Raw genomic sequence first — 16,606 nt, forward strand, 5'->3', positions numbered from 1 at the left:
GGAAATGGTGTTAGTGAGGCCAACAGGGGGCACTTGTGTGAGTCCTGATGCCCCAGTATAGTGAAGGGGACACTATTAGTGAGCGCCGTCTTTCAGATGAGATGTTAAACCATGGTCCTGACTTTCTGTGGTCGTTAAAAATCCCATGGCACATCTCGTAAAGAGCAGAGATGTAACCCTGGTGTCCTGGCCAAATTCCAGAACAGAATGGTTTCTAGTCAGATTACAACAATGATAATTTTTTCCCTTATTTTTTAGTGTATCTATTGTAAACTTATAGTAAACTTACTATAAATGTGGGACTCTTATTTTGAAAATGGGAGAGGCGAGGATGTGCATTGTTTTTTATACATTGCTAAGCGATGCAGATAGATGCCGAATGTTTGTGTACATTGATAGACAATGAAAACAATGTTTCGAATGTTTTAGTGCTTCATGTCCAGTGTGCATTAGAATGCAAGATGCAGGATATACAGATTATACATTTATTCAGTGCCACCCCTAAGAAGCATAATAAGGTCTGTTCTTTTTGTATCTTTTTTTTAGCTTATGTAAATCTGTGGTAAAATCCCATCTAATTGGTCGGATTTGAATATTGACAAATTACGAATGCACCACACAAATGCATGGCACATAAATTGAATGTAATTTATTACACCTACTGTGGTACCGATATTGCATACCGATATTATAGCTATAATAACATTTTTTTATGATATATTGTGCAGCCCTAATGAAAAACTTAAAAAAAAGATGTTTGTTGTTCAAGGGAATTTTGATTTCTCAGATCCTGACCTCTTTAAGCATTTTTGATTTTGTTTTGGAAGTGTTCTACAAGAGGTTTACATCAATTTGAGGTCCAAATAATGCAATTATTATATTAAATATCATAAAATCCACTGCAGCATCAGCCCTTTTCTTACAACATCTTAAATGGACAACCCAGGCTTATTCTGAAAACGTTGCATTAGCGTCCCATCCAGTGGCGTAGCGGACGGGCCCGCAGGGCACGCACCGCAGGGGGGCCCCGCGTGATTAGAGGCCCCCGCGTCGTCGCGATTTTCAATATTTGTAAATCCGTCAACCGCAATCATCAAACTCTTGGGAACAACTGTGGTCGGAACCAAAGTTCACCGGTCTGTGTTCTCTAAACACCTCTCAAACGGTGGACTACTTCATTCTGATTGCTTGCCGCCGAACCGTGTTATATCATAGCTCAAAGTTGACTTGATTTGATCTCTCCTTGACGCTCACACCGGAGAAGACGCGCCGCGCTGTTTCTCGCCGCCGGTTCTCATTGAAAATGAATGACTTCTGTCTACTTTGACGCTCTGGCCGCTTTCGGTTTGTGATCGCTCCTCAGTTTGTGAAGGCTTCCCCGCGTTGTCGCTCCACCCCGCCTCCCTTCCCCGCTCCTTAATTTGTAATCGCTTCCCCGCGTTGTCGTCAGCCCCCCCACCCCCCCACCATCAGGGGGCCCCGTCAGCGATCCCTGCAGGGGGGGTCCGTATTTTGCGATACGCCACTGGTCCCACCCGTGTTGATATACAGCCATATCGCACTGCTACGAGTGTGATATTGTGTTTATACAACAGTTCAGAGGTGAACAACACTGTTGAGAACCGGTACAGGATGCAGTGGGTTTTGGGCGGCCGCTGCGATCAGGTACTGTACCAAAGTTTGCAACCCGGGGGTGTTTACAGACCATACCAAAGCAGACCTGTCAACATTGGGATGTGAAAATAAGATATGCCCACCATAATAAGGGTTTCCCTCAACACGCCCCCACGCCAAGCGCTCTATTCAACTGAATGGGGAGACTTATGAAATGGCAATAATAAACATTTACAAGGTGATTTAATGCTTTCGAAAATCACGATCGCAGTTTATATGTCCATGCCTAATATCTGATGGTCAGAAAGTGATTAATTTTTTTATAAATTGTAAAATTTTTTGGTATTTGTTTTGCAGCAAGCCCAAAGATTGCTGTGTACACTATGACTTTATATAAAATTAACTTTAATGTGTGATAGGAATAAGACGTGATCATAAACGAATGATTTCTCCACTCAAATGAATGGCGGCTTGAACCTGGAAACAGTATCCCGGAAACACGTCACCACTTAACAAGCGGATTATAATGAAATAGAATCAAGCTATCAATCTCATTATCCGTTTCTCCATTGTACTTACACATTCTGATTAAAGAGCAACGAATAAATCTCTCATTTATTAAGATTTTTTTATTACATTAAATAAGAGGTTTCACTTTAAAAATGCACACATATAACGTTATAATGAAAGCATTCGACTGCTTTCCTAACTTTTTATGCTAATTTAAGACGAAATTTGTTGTGTTTGGGAAAAAAAACACCAAGATCGACATCCTTATAGGTTATTATTAATAATTATGTGTGTATGTCTGTTTAAACACGCACCCAAAAGCCAGACTTTCTCTTCGCTTCAAATCGCTTGTACAGAATCTGTTTGGGAAACAGCGTCTATTTATCACTATGGGGCACTTCAGCTGACGGTCATGCACCATTATATGACTGTTTTGAGGATTGTATAGGATGGGTGACGCCACCTTATCAAAAGGAAATGAAATCGCGCCGTTTTTAACATTAATTTATAAGTGTTTTTATTCCTGAACAAAGCAAAAGCACAGAAGACTCACGTTTTAGAGCAAGGGGCGACACCTGGTGGTTCGGCGGTATTGGTTGCGTATGGCTCGTCTGTTCAGAGTAAGACTGAAAATACGGGAGAAACACGGAAAATACCTTGGTAGTGGGATAGAACAGTAAAATACGGGAGAATCCCGGGAAAAATGGGATAGTGTATGGTTGGTGGATTTCATGTGGCTACAGACAACTTTGTCTACTGTGGATCTTGTTTATCGGTGTTTAATTTTGTTATAAAATTTGTCAGGCTCCCGAATGAGCTGTAGTTTGAGCAGACTGATTTGGTCATTTGCAGCCATCATGTGGTGGTACGATGTAAATAATCTAATTCAAATGCTTGTATTAAACGGGTCATACAAACGTTCTCTTTTGTTATGGAATAATGTCTAAAAAATCTATTAATTTCTATCAGTTAAACCACATTAATCAATCAACTTTATGAAAGCACTTAACTGACTGCTTGATGTTTTATTAAAACATCAAATCATGGTGGACTCAGCCAGTTTGATCTAGAATGCCATCTTGACATCGACAGATAACCTTCAGAAATCCTCCCCACAGTCCCAAAGTGTTTTATAGAAATATACATTAATTTAGTTCCTTAAAAGTAATTATACATGATTATCACCACATTGCCATACAGCTGTACCCCCACACACTTTTAAAATGGCTGCTACGCTCCTGCTAACGTGATCAGATGTGAAACGACAGCACATTTATTTTACACTTAGCAGAACTTTCTGGTATGATTCATTCAAGTGGCTAAAGGTTTCTCTCAAATTGTCTTCCCAATTTTCTATAAATGATAATTTATTTGTTTTATCAGGAGAAGATGTTAATATTCAATTAGTATTGCATAATCGTTTTGGAGTTATTTTATTCATAAATGCAAAGTGCCTTAAAACAAAACCACAGTAAATCTTTAAAGTTGCTAAAATCAACATAAGAAAGAAGACTGTTTAGTTTATTGAAACAAAATAAATGGATATACCCTGCAGTGTCATTTCTTGTCTGTGTTTGTCTATTCTATGATTTTATTTATTTTTATTATTGTATTATTGGTTTGATTAGTATTTGTGCTCTGTTCTGTAATTGTAGATGAAAATGGTCCAGTTGTGCCTCGTTGTATTTGAGTTATACTGCAATAAATTAAAACACGTGACCAGAGTTCTGACGTGGAAACGTATGACGCGATTTTCAAGTTCAAAGGTGAAAATATCTTAATAAAGAAAAACTTGGACAATATTTATTTATCTGGGTATATGGGTCCTCTATAATTATACCTAATATTTATGAAGAGATTTTCTGTGTTCAATAACATTTAAAAAAAAACTGTAGTGTACAAATACAGCTCCTGCTGCTCTAATTGACTTAACGCTGAAATTGTGTACATTTAAATGACCCTCGTCATTCTGTCACCACGGCAACACGAGTTGGTTTACAAATCCACGCAACTGTCTATAGAGTGATCGATTCTGATCATCCAGCTGCACAACTCTGAACAAATCTCCGCTTGGCTGAGTTTCATCAGTTTGGAAAGTTGATCTGAAGTTGTTCATGATGGCGCTGCGACGCTCACAAAGGACCAAGACTCTCCCCGGACACCTCAGGGACTTCTTGCTGGAGCGACACCTGAAGAACGCGGCTGTCCTTCCTGCCCTTCGTCCCGCAGCCCCAGTCTCCCCGGTGGGTGAGTGTCTGCAGGAAGAGCCCATCTCCATCCACGGCCGGAGTGTGCAGGAATACCAGGACATCTACCGCGGTGTGATGGACTCCACATTGAAGAAGCGTACTGGACGATACACCCCTCACCAAGGGTTAGAGGTAAAGCAGCGGCTGTGGGAGAAGCTGGGCCGGCCTGCACTGCTGGAGACCGAGCAGCCTGATGGGCATGTGCTCATCACGGAGATCAGGTCCGAGTCCAGCGCCCCCCCTCAGATCAAGGTGGACATCAGCAAGGAGCCGCTGCCCAAGGAGCCCCGGAGGAAGAGGCCCAGGCACTGAGCCATCCAAGTGCCAGATGGAGGATCGTGGGCACGTATGTACATACTGTATATATTGTATATAGTTATAGAATAAGTTTTCAATTAATCAAATTGAACTTTTCATTCAAGTTTATCACATTGCTGGATGTTTTGGTGATCGTCCGTGCTGCTTGGGTTCTTTTGGATGTTGACATGCGGTTAGCAAGGTTTTCTAGGCGGTTGCTTGCGTGTTGCTGGTCTCCTCTGAGTGGTTTTTGGCACATTAGTGGTTGTTGTTAGGGTTGTTAGTGTTGGCTGTTGGGTTAGGGTAGGTTAGGGTCCCTCACATGGTTTGCAGCTTGACGTGCTGTGAGGGCTTGTGTGCATCAGTGATGCTGAGAGCTACGCCACTGGTACTTCACAGCTACTGGTAGGGTCACCCATAGTGGACAGGTCTCAGCTGAGATGCCCGACCAAGACAAACCACCTGATTCTGGACAGCAGAAGATTGGCCTGATGCTCAAGACAGAAGATGCCGCCTGTCAACACACACCACACACACACCACACACACACCACACACACACACACACACACACACACACACACACACACACACACACACACACACACACCACACCACACACACACTCACCACACTCACACACACACCACACACACACACCACACCACACCCCCCCCCCACACACACACACACCACACACACACAACCCCCCCACACACACACAAACAAACACACACACCCCACCACACCACCCCCACACACACACACACCACACACACACACACACACACACACACCACACACACCACACACACACTCACCACACACACAAACATCACACACACACACCTCACAGACACCACACACAGACACACACCACACACACACACCCACACCACACACAGACCACATACACACCACACACACACACGCACACACACACACCACACACACACACACACCACACACCACACACACACCACACACACACACACATACACACTACACACCACACACACACACACACACACACCACACACACACTACACACAGACACACACACCACATACACACACACACAAAATAAAACTAAAAAATAGAATAAATCTTGCAGACGGTAAGAATTAAATATTTATTGGCAAAATATTTACTAATTACCTTAAATTGGGATTATTTTTAATTATTTTGTAAAAAAATAATAATAATATTTTCAGTGTCTTGAAATGGGCGAGTTTTACTAAAACACTTGAATGAAATAAATAGATTAGAATAAATAGATTGTGTTATCAAACACTTAATTCTTACGGCCCCGAAGAAAAATAAAAACAAGTGACCACTTAAAAAGTCATTATTGATATTCCTGAATTAAATTAATGCAAATTATTGCAAAAATTCAGTTTTTAATGTTTAAAGTTGACTCAGAAATTACCACCGATAGAAGATTTAAGTTTATAATTGTGTTAAATGTGAAAAGAAGTAAGCAAGTAAACATTTACAAAAAATAGTCTACAATTCAGAGAAACTGATACAGATTTAAATGACACAAAAGTGTGTAAATGATGACGACATTATTTTGTGTGAACTCTCCCTTTATTTCAAAGAAGATTGATTATTGCACTTTATTGCGTTTTAATATGAAAAGGTGTGATTTTGATTAAAAATGAAAATAATCCTCAAAATAAGAATCTAAATCTTCCAGCAGGTGGTACTAATGTCTAACCAGTGAGACGATTCGCTCAAACAACTGAATCACTCATCAAAGAAGTAAAGCCAGCGCTGTCTGGGCTGTTTAAAACAGGGATTCGTTCAGAAAGTAGACACACAAAAGATCTTTTGAGGCTATTGAGGTAGTGTTTAATGATATTCTCAGCACTTTTTTCATTGTTAAATCAAAAAAAAAAAAAAAAGTAAATTTGATCTGATTTTCAACGTGTGTTCTCAAACCTTTGATTAGCCATGAGCATAAGATCTGAGTTCAGAGTTTTCATTAAAGAATTGTTATTGACCCAGAGATTACTAATACTGTATTACTACTACTATTAATGAGGAGCGAGGCCAGACATTTTAAAATAAGTGGACCTTGGTGGAATAGGGTTGGGCCTCAGTGCCTACTCTTATACTCTTAACAGTGTATAATAACTAGTTTCTTATATTTATGATCTCTGATAATTTAGTAATTGCTTTAACGAGTGACATTTTTGAGCATCCAGTCCTCATTTTTAAATAAATAAACTGCAAAAATGTGCAGAGAATCTGAAATCACTCACTTTGCCATGAGGCCAATAGAAAACTGACATTGTTATTCAGCAATAAATATAAGCAATTTATTCTGATTGTGAAATGAAGTATATTTTTTCTTTATTAATCTAGAAACAATAGCAAAAAAATCATTGGCAATTTAATTATTGGCAACCGCTGCAGTAACAGTGATCCACACTGTGGCCAATGGCTAGCTTGAGTCGTTGTTTGATTAAAGTCGATTTATTATTTCAAAATAGGAATTAAATGCATAATTAGAAACAGATCTTGGCTTGGCATTATTCACCCCTGTAGAAACACTTTGCAGAATAAAATGACTAAATCATTCTCTCCCAGTAGCTGGCGCACACAGATCAGTAATGATGACCGGTGAAGTATCTAAACTTTTGATTAATAAAGGGAAGTAAAAGTAGACTGAATTAAGCCCATTAATGAAAGAAAATAAGTTTAGATGATTAATAACTGCAAATAAGCAGAGGTCTTTATAAGCCCATACTCTAAATAAATTAATAAATAAATAACAAATACTTTCACATTATTTTCCTTAAATAGTAACTAAGTAACACACTGAGCTACCTTTTTAAGTGACTTCAGATTGTAACGTATTACTTTTCCCCCAACAGGAAGAAGTTCCTCTGACAGGAAGTGGAGACCAGTACTTTGGGAAGCCCTGCTGCTGCTGAATGTCTAGAGCACCTGCATTCCAGATACTGGATCTCTGCTCACCTGCACTCGACTCAACTCTGATGCAGCACCAGGTGGGTCCTCATTCACTGTCACTCTTTGCTTTTGACAAATAAAAGCTTTTGGTTCCCTTTAGATTAAGCCTCTTTCACACACTACATGGCATTCATTTGTAATATGAAGTCGAAGTTATTAGCCATCTTGTAAATTTGTTTTCTTTTACACATTTTTCTCTTAACAGAAGAAGGAATTTTTCACAGTATTTCCTATAATCTATTTTCTTCTAGGTAAAGTCGTATTTGTTTTATTTTGGCTAGAATAAAAGCGGATTTTATTTAAAACAAACGCTTAAGGTCTATATTATTAGCTCTTTTAAGCCATATTTTTTATTGTCTACAGACCAAACCACTGTTATACAATGACTTGCCCAATAACCCTAACTTGCCTAATTAATCAAGTTAAGCCTTTAAATTGAATTTTATTTTCAAGGCATGTGCTTATAAATTGTAACATACAGTACACTCACCGGCCACTTTATTAAGTACACCTTATTAGTACCGTGTTGGACCAGTTTTTGCTTTCAGAACTGCCCTAATTCATTGTGGCATAGATTCATCAAGGTACTGGAAATATTCCTCAGAGGTTTTGGTCCATATTGTATGATAGCATCACAAAGTTGCTGCAGATTTGTCGGCTGCACATCCATGATGCAAAGCTCTTGTGCCAAGAAAATATCCCCCTCACTATAACACCACTACCACCAGCCAGAACCGTTGATAAAAGGCAGGACAGATCCATGCTTTCATGTTGCTGACACCAAATTCTGACCCGACCATCCGAACGTCACAGCAGAAAACAAGACTGATCAGACCAGGCAACGTTTTTCAAATCTTCTTTTGTCCAGTTTTGGTGAGCGTGTGTGAATTGTAGTCTCAGTTTCCCGTTCTTAGCTGACAGGAGTGGCACCCGGTGTGGTCTTCTGCTGCTGTAGCCTTAAGGTTCAACGTTCAGAGATGCTCTTCTGCACACCTTGGTTGTAATGAGTGGCTATTTGAGTTACTGTTGCCTTTATATCAGCTGGAACCAGTCTGGCCATTCTCCTCTGACCTCTGGCATCAACAAGGCATTAGCGTCCACAGAACTGCCGCTCACTGGATATTTCCTCTTTTTCAGACCATTCTGTGTAAACCCTAGAGATGGTTGTGTGTGAAAATCTCAATAGGCCAGCAGTTTCTGAAATACTCAGACCAGCTCGTCTGGCACAACAATCATGCCACATTCAAAGTCACTTAAATCACCTTTCTTCCCCATTCTGATGCTCGGTTTGAACTGCAGCTGACCGTATTGACCATGTCTACATGCATTGAAACGCTGCCATGTGATTGGCTGATTAGAAATTTGCGTTAACAAGCAGTTGAACAGGTGTACCTAATAAAGTGGCCGGTGAGTGTACACTATATCTGCTACAACGTATGCCCACAGAATATTTTTTCATCCAGATTTGAAATTTAGTGTCATGAAAGTAATTTTAAACAAAAAGTGGACAATTTACTTGTGTACGGCTTGCATGCTTTCATTATTTTTCATCGACGTCAGTTTGAACTCAAGTTTGTTTCTATATCTCTTGCAGTTACAGGTTTCAGACATGAACTGTGTGAAAAAGGCTCCGAATAAAATGTAGATATCAGTTTAAAATGAATAACAACATGTTTGTCCCTTCAGGCTAATAAAAATTATTAATGCTGCCCCGAAGATCAGCAAGTTTCTCTAAGTTGACCAATGTCTTCATTCTGAAGGTAATGATCCTGCCGTCTTCCAGCATGGTAATGAGATCCAGAAGTAGATTCAGATGTTTTATCATTGCAGATTGTGGAGGAACTTTCTACGAGAAGCTTGAGTTTGATCCAGAATGGCTGGCCATCCTGAAATGGACAGACAATCTTCAGAAACCGTCCCACAGTTTCTGGAACCCTCCGCTGGACAACAGACTACACAGCAGATACAAAACACATGACAATGATCACAGTTGCTCATTTTCTGAAAGCTTTCTGATACCACATATACGTTTCTGTTTCTAATTGTTTTAGCATCCTGTTCCTCTGCTTCTTTCAGGTGGGATTTCAGTCCATTAGACAGACATCTCCGTCCTGGTGAAGGGCAAAGTGAACAGACTAACAGGGAGGAGTTTTGTTAACATCCTTGATGACTTGAAGTTTCAGAAGAACTGCATTTATGGCAATTAAATATGTAAGACATTATAAATGACTGTATGGTCACTTTTGTTCAATTTAAAGTATCCTTGTTAAATAAAACTGTTCATTTTAAAATGTTCTTTGACAAAAAAAAGTAGAAAAGGGGAAAATATACTCACTCCAAGCTGTTCAGTATTGTAATATAATGTTACAAAAACTTTATTTTTTCTTCATAGAGTTGTAGTAATAGATGGGGTTTTCCTATAAAAAAATCAACTGATCGTGTTAAAATCAGAGATTTGACTCATTTTAGATTTTGTACATTTCTCTTGTAATTAGTTATTATTTTTTGTTTTATTTTGTAAATTATTGGTGACATTTCCTAAACATAGAAATGACGTTTAAACATTTCTCTCTCTTTTTTGACTAAAATAACAAAATAATATCAAGTTTATAGACATGCTCATTTTACTCAACACAGTACTAATGTTTTAGCTTTAGAGGAGTTTTCAGTCACAGCGAGTTTTTCCGGCAGCTGCCATTTTATGAAGAAATGCTCTAAACGACAATATTTTTACTTGAAATGTTGAAGAGATGTTATCAGACGTCATAGAATAAAATACATATTAGCATTTTACTTAAACCCATAAATTCAGAGAAACTGAGTGCTCTGTCTCCTATTTTTTCTGCCACAACTGTGTTTAAAAGGGATTATTATTATGAAGTAGTGTCATTCCTTGTCTGTGTTTGTTTGTCTATTCTATGACTTTATTTATTTTTATTATTATATTATTGGTTTGATTAGTATTTGTGCTCTGTTTTGTAAATGTAGATGAAAATGGTCTATTGGAGTTATACTGCAATAAATTAAAACACGTGACCAGAGTTCTGACGTGGAAACGTATGACGCGATTTTCAAGTTCAAAGCTGAAAATATCTTAATATAGAAAAACTTGGACAATATTTATTTATCTGGGTATATGGGCCCTCTATAATTATACCTAATATTTATGAAGAGATTTTCTGTGTTCAATAACATTAAAAAAAAAAAAACTGTAGTGTACAAACATACAGCTCCTGCTGCTCTAATTGACTTAACGCTGAAATTGTGTACATTTAAATGACCCTCGTCATTCTGTCACCACGGCAACACGAGTTGGTTTACAAATCCACGCAACTGTCTATAGAGTGATCAATTCTGATCATCCAGCTGCACAACTCTGAACAAATCTCCACTCGGCTGAGTTTCATCAGTTTGGAAAGTTGTTCTGAAGTTGTTCATGATGGCGCTGCGACGCTCACAAAGGACCAAGACTCTCCCCGGACACCTCAGGGACTTCTTGCTGGAGCGACACCTGAAGAACGCGGCTGTCCTTCCTGCCCTTCGTCCCGCAGCCCCAGTCTCCCCAGTGGGTGAGTGTCTGCAGGAAGAGCCCATCTCCATCCACGGCCGGAGTGTGCAGGAATACCAGGACATCTACCGCGGTGTGATGGACTCCACATTGAAGAAGCGTACTGGACGATACACCCCTCACCAAGGGTTAGAGGTAAAGCAGCGGCTGTGGGAGAAGCTGGGCCGGCCTGCACTGCTGGAGACCGAGCAGCCTGATGGGCGTGTGCTCATCACGGAGATCAGGTCCGAGTCCAGCGCCCCCCCTCAGATCAAGGTGGACATCAGCAAGGAGCCGCTGCCCAAGGAGCCCCGGAGGAAGAGGCCCAGGCACTGAGCCATCCAAGTGCCAGATGGAGGATCGTGGGCACGTATGTACATACTGTATATATTGTATATAGTTATAGAATAAGTTTTCAATTAATCAAATTGAACTTTTCATTCAAGTTCATCACATTGCTGGATGTTTTGGTGATCGTCCGTGCTGCTTGGGTTCTTTTGGATGTTGACATGCGGTTAGCAAGGTTTTCTAGGCGGTTGCTTGCGTGTTGCTGGTCTCCTCTAAATGGTTTTTGGCACATTAGTGGTTGTTGTTAGGGTTGTTAGTGTTGGCTGTTGGGTTAGGGTAGGTTAGGGTCCCTCACATGGTTTGCAGCTTGACGTGCTGTGAGGGCTTGTGTGCATCAGTGATGCTGAGAGCTACGCCACTGGTACTTCACAGCTACCGGTAGGGTCACCCATAGTGGACAGGTCTCAGCTGAGATGCCCGACCAAGACAAACCACCTGATTCTGGACAGCAGAAGATTGGCCTGATGCTCCAGACAGAAGATGCTGCCTGTCAACACACACCACACACACACACACACACAAACACCACACACAAACCACACCACACACACACTCACCACACACACACACACACACCACACACACACACACACACAAACACCCCCTCCCCCCTCACACACACACCACACCACACACAAACATACACCACACTACCGCACACCACCCCCCTCCCACTACACAAACACACAAACACCCCCCCCCCCACACACACACACACACCACATTACACCACACCACACACACACACACACACACAAAATAAAACAAAAAAATAGAATAAATCTCGCAGATGGTAAGAATTAAATATTTATTGGCAAAATATGTACTTATTACCTTAATTTGGGAATATTTTTAATTATTTTGTAAAAAAAAACTCTTTTCAGTGTCTTGAAATGGGTGAGTTTTATTAAAACACTTGAATGAAACAAATAGATTAGAATAAATAGATTGTGTTATCAAACACTTAATTCTTACGGCCCCGAAGAAAAATAAAAACAAGTGACCACTTAAAAAGTCATTATTGGTATTCCTGAATTTAATTCATGCAAATTATTGCAAAAATTCAGTTTTAATGTTTAAAGTTGACTCAGAAATTACCACAAATAGAAGATTTAAGTTTATAATTGTGTTAAATGTGAAAAAAGTAAGCAAGTAAACATTTACAAAAAATAGTCTACAATTCAGAGAAACTGATACAGATTTAAATGACACAAAAGTGTGTAAATGATGACCACATTATTTTGTTTGAACTCTCCCTTTATTTCAAAGAAGAATGATTATTGCACTTTATTGCGTTTTAATATGAAAAGGTGTGATTTTGATTAAAAATGAAAATAATCCTCAAAATAAGAATCTAAATCTTCCAGCAGGTGGTACTAATGTCTAACCAGTGAGACGATTCGCTCAAACAACTGAATCACTCATCAAAGAAGTAAAGCCAGCGCTGTCTGGGCTGTTTAAAACAGGGATTCGTTCAGAAAGTAGACACACAAAAGATCTTTTGAGGCTATTGAGGTAGTGTTTAATGATATTCTCAGCACTTTTTTCATTGTTAAATCAAAAAAAAAAAAAAAGTTAATTTGATCTAATTTTCAATGTGTGTTCTCAAACCTTTGATTAGCCATGAGCATAAGATCTGAGTTCAGAGTTTTCATTAAAGAATTGTTATTGACCCAGAGATTACTAATACTGTATTACTACTACTATTAATGAGGAGCGAGGCCAGACATTTTAAAATAAGTGGACCTTGGTGGAATAGGGTTGGGCCTCAGTGCCTACTCTTATACTCTTAACAGTGTATAATAACTAGTTTCTTATATTTATGATCTCTGATAATTTAGTAATTGCTTTAACGAGTGACATTTTTGAGCATCCAGTCCTCATTTTTAAATAAATAAACTGCAAAAATGTGCAGAGAATCTGAAATCACTCACTTTGCCATGAGGCCAATAGAAAACTGACATTGTTATTCAGCAATAAATATAAGCAATTTATTCTGATTGTGATATGAAGTATATTTTTTCTTTATTAAGCTAGAAACAATAGCAAAAAAATCATTGGCAATTTAATTATTGGCAACCGCTGCAGTAACAGTGATCCACACTGTGGCCAATGGCTAGCTTGAGTCGTTGTTTGTTTAAAGTCGATTTATTATTTCAAAATAGGAATTAAATGCATAAATAGAAACAGATCTTGGCTTGGCATTATTCACCCCTGTAGAAACACTTTGCAGAATAAAATGACTAAATCATTCTCTCCCAGTAGCTGGCGCACACAGATCAGTAATGATGACCGGTGAAGTATCTAAACTTTTGATTAATAAAGGGAAGTAAAAGTAGACTGAATTAAGCCCATTAATGAAAGAAAATAAGTTTAGATGATTAATAACTGCAAATAAGCAGAGGTCTTTATAAGCCCATACTCTAAATAAATTAATAAATAAATAACAAATACTTTCACATTATTTTCCTTAAAAAGTAACTAAGTAACACTTTGAGCTACCTTTTTAAGTGACTTCAGATTGTAACGTATTACTTTTCCCCCAACAGGAAGAAGTTCCTCTGACAGGAAGTGGAGACCAGTACTTTGGGAAGCCCTGCTGCTGCTGAATGTCTAGAGCACCTGCATTCCAGATACTGGATCTCTGCTCACCTGCACTCGACTCAACTCTGATGCAGCACCAGGTGGGTCCTCATTCACTGTCACTCTTTGCTTTTGACAAATAAAAGCTTTTGGTTCCCTTTAGATTAAGCCTCTTTCACACACTACATGGCATTCATTTGTAATATGAAGTCGAAGTTATTAGCCATCTTGTAAATTTGTTTTCTTTTACACATTTTTCTCTTAACAGAAGAAGGAATTTTTCACAGTATTTCCTATAATCTATTTTCTTCTAGGTAAAGTCGTATTTGTTTTATTTTGGCTAGAATAAAAGCGGATTTTATTTAAAACAAACGCTTACGGTCTATTTTATTAGCTCTTTTAAGCCATATGTTTTGATTGTCTACAGACCAAACCACTGTTATACAATGACTTGCCCAATAACCCTAACTTGCCTAATTAATCAAGTTAAGCCTTTAAATTGAATTTTATTTTCAAGGCATGTGCTTATAAATTGTAACATACAGTACACTCACCGGCCACTCTATTAAGTACACCTTATTAGTACCGTGTTGGACCAGTTTTTGCTTTCAGAACTGCCCTAATTCTTTGTGGCATAGATTCATCAAGGTACTGGAAATATTCCTCAGAGGTTTGGGTCCATGTTGTATGATAGCATCACAAAGTTGCTGCAGATTTGTCGGCTGCACATCCATGATGCAAAGCTCTTGTGTCAAGAAAATATCCCCCTCACTATAACACCACTACCACCAGCCAGAACCGTTGATAAAAGGCAGGACAGATCCATGCTTTCATGTTGCTGACACCAAATTCTGACCCGACCATCCGAACGTCACAGCAGAAAACAAGACTGATCAGACCAGGCAACGTTTTTCAAATCTTCTTTTGTCCAGTTTTGGTGAGCGTGTGTGAATTGTAGTCTCAGTTTCCTGTTCTTAGCTGACAGCAGTGGCACCCGGTGTGGTCTTCTGCTGCTGTAGCCCATCTGCCTTAAGGTTCAACGTTCAGAGATGCTCTTCTGCACACCTTGGTTGTAATGAGTGGCTATTTGAGTTACTGTTGCCTTTATATCAGCTGGAACTAGTCTGGCCATTCTCCTCTGACCTCTGGCATCAACAAGGCATTAGCGTCCACAGAACTGCCGCTCACTGGATATTTCCTCTTTTTCAGACCATTCTGTGTAAACCCTAGAGATGGTTGTGTGTGAAAATCTCAATAGGCCAGCAGTTTCTGAAATACTCAGACCAGCTCGTCTGGCACAACAATCATGCCACATTCAAAGTCACTGAAATCACCTTTCTTCCCCATTCTGATGCTCGGTTTGAACTGCAGCTGACCGTATTGACCATGTCTACATGCATTGAAACGCTGCCATGTGATTGGCTGATTAGAAATTTGCGTTAACAAGCAGTTGAACAGGTGTACCTAATAAAGTGGCCGGTGAGTGTACACTATATCTGCTACAACGTATGCCCACAGAATATTTTTTCATCCAGATTTGAAATTTAGTGTCATGAAAGTAATTTTAAACAAAAAGTGGACAATTTACTTGTGTACGGCTTGCATGCTTTCATTATTTTTCATCGACGTCAGTTTGAACTCAAGTTTGTTTCTATATCTCTTGCAGTCACAGGTTTCAGACATGAACTGTGTGAAAAAGGCTCCGAATAAAATGTAGATATCAGTTTAAAATGAATAACAACATGTTTGTCCCTTCAGGCTAATAAAAATTATTAATGCTGCCCCGAAGATCTGCAAGTTTCTCTAAGTTGACCAATGTCTTCATTCTGAAGGTAATGATCCTGCCGTCTTCCAGCATGGTAATGAGATCCAGAAGTAGATTCAGATGTTTTATCATTGCAGATTGTGGAGGAACTTTTTACGAGAAGCTTGAGTTTGATCCAGAATGGCTGGCCATCCTGAAATGGACAGACAATCTTCAGAAACCGTCCCACAGTTTCTGGAACCCTCCGCTGGACAACAGACTACACAGCAGATACAAAACACATGACAATGATCACAGTTGCTCATTTTCTGAAAGCTTTCTGATACCACATATACGTTTCTGTTTCTAATTGTTTTAGCATCCTGTTCCTCTGCTTCTTTCAGGTGGGATTTCAGTCCATTAGACAGACATCTCCGTCCTGGTGAAGGGCAAAGTGAACAGACTAACAGGGAGGAGTTTTGTTAACATCCTTGATGACTTGAAGTTTCAGAAGAACTGCATTTATGGCAATTAAATATGTAAGACATTATAAATGACTGTATGGTCACTTTTGTTCAATTTAAAGTATCCTTGTTAAATAAAACTGTTCATTTTAAAATGTTCTTTGACAAAAAAAAAGAAGAAAAGGGGAAAATATACTCACTCCAAGCTGTTCAGTATTGTAATATAATGTTACAGAAACCTTGTTATTTCTTCATAGAGTTGTAGTAATAGA

General features: G+C 39.2%; 2 protein-coding genes and 1 long non-coding RNA gene across 3 annotated transcripts; 2 read left to right on the forward strand and 1 right to left on the reverse strand.

Moving 5' to 3' along the window:
* Nucleotides 1-1,045: 1,045 nt before the first annotated feature.
* Nucleotides 1,046-10,190, forward strand: LOC147843056 (uncharacterized). The gene is made up of 4 exons (XM_087260615.1): nucleotides 1,046-4,719; nucleotides 7,552-7,686; nucleotides 9,335-9,408; nucleotides 9,479-10,190. The coding sequence occupies exon 1, from the start codon at nucleotides 4,239-4,241 to the stop codon at nucleotides 4,683-4,685; it is 447 nt and encodes a 148-aa protein (XP_087116741.1). The 5' UTR covers nucleotides 1,046-4,238; the 3' UTR covers nucleotides 4,686-4,719; nucleotides 7,552-7,686; nucleotides 9,335-9,408; nucleotides 9,479-10,190.
* Nucleotides 4,986-7,842, reverse strand: LOC147843057 (uncharacterized). The gene is made up of 3 exons (XR_015495410.2): nucleotides 5,760-7,842; nucleotides 5,372-5,485; nucleotides 4,986-5,294 (listed from the first exon to the last, which is right to left on the reverse strand). It is a non-coding gene; the product is annotated as an uncharacterized LOC147843057 (long non-coding RNA).
* Nucleotides 10,191-10,682: 492 nt separating the features above from the next.
* Nucleotides 10,683-16,492, forward strand: LOC147843058 (uncharacterized). The gene is made up of 5 exons (XM_087260616.1): nucleotides 10,683-11,565; nucleotides 14,093-14,227; nucleotides 15,885-15,958; nucleotides 16,029-16,187; nucleotides 16,275-16,492. Exon 1 carries the CDS (start codon nucleotides 11,085-11,087, stop codon nucleotides 11,529-11,531), a length of 447 nt encoding a protein of 148 aa, XP_087116742.1. The 5' UTR covers nucleotides 10,683-11,084; the 3' UTR covers nucleotides 11,532-11,565; nucleotides 14,093-14,227; nucleotides 15,885-15,958; nucleotides 16,029-16,187; nucleotides 16,275-16,492.
* Nucleotides 16,493-16,606: the final 114 nt, after the last annotated feature.

Source organism: Danio rerio, chromosome 7 (genome assembly GCF_052040795.2).
Source record: "Danio rerio strain M-AB ecotype USA chromosome 7, GRCz13ab, whole genome shotgun sequence".
NCBI classification, from domain to species: domain Eukaryota; kingdom Metazoa; phylum Chordata; class Actinopteri; order Cypriniformes; family Danionidae; genus Danio; species Danio rerio.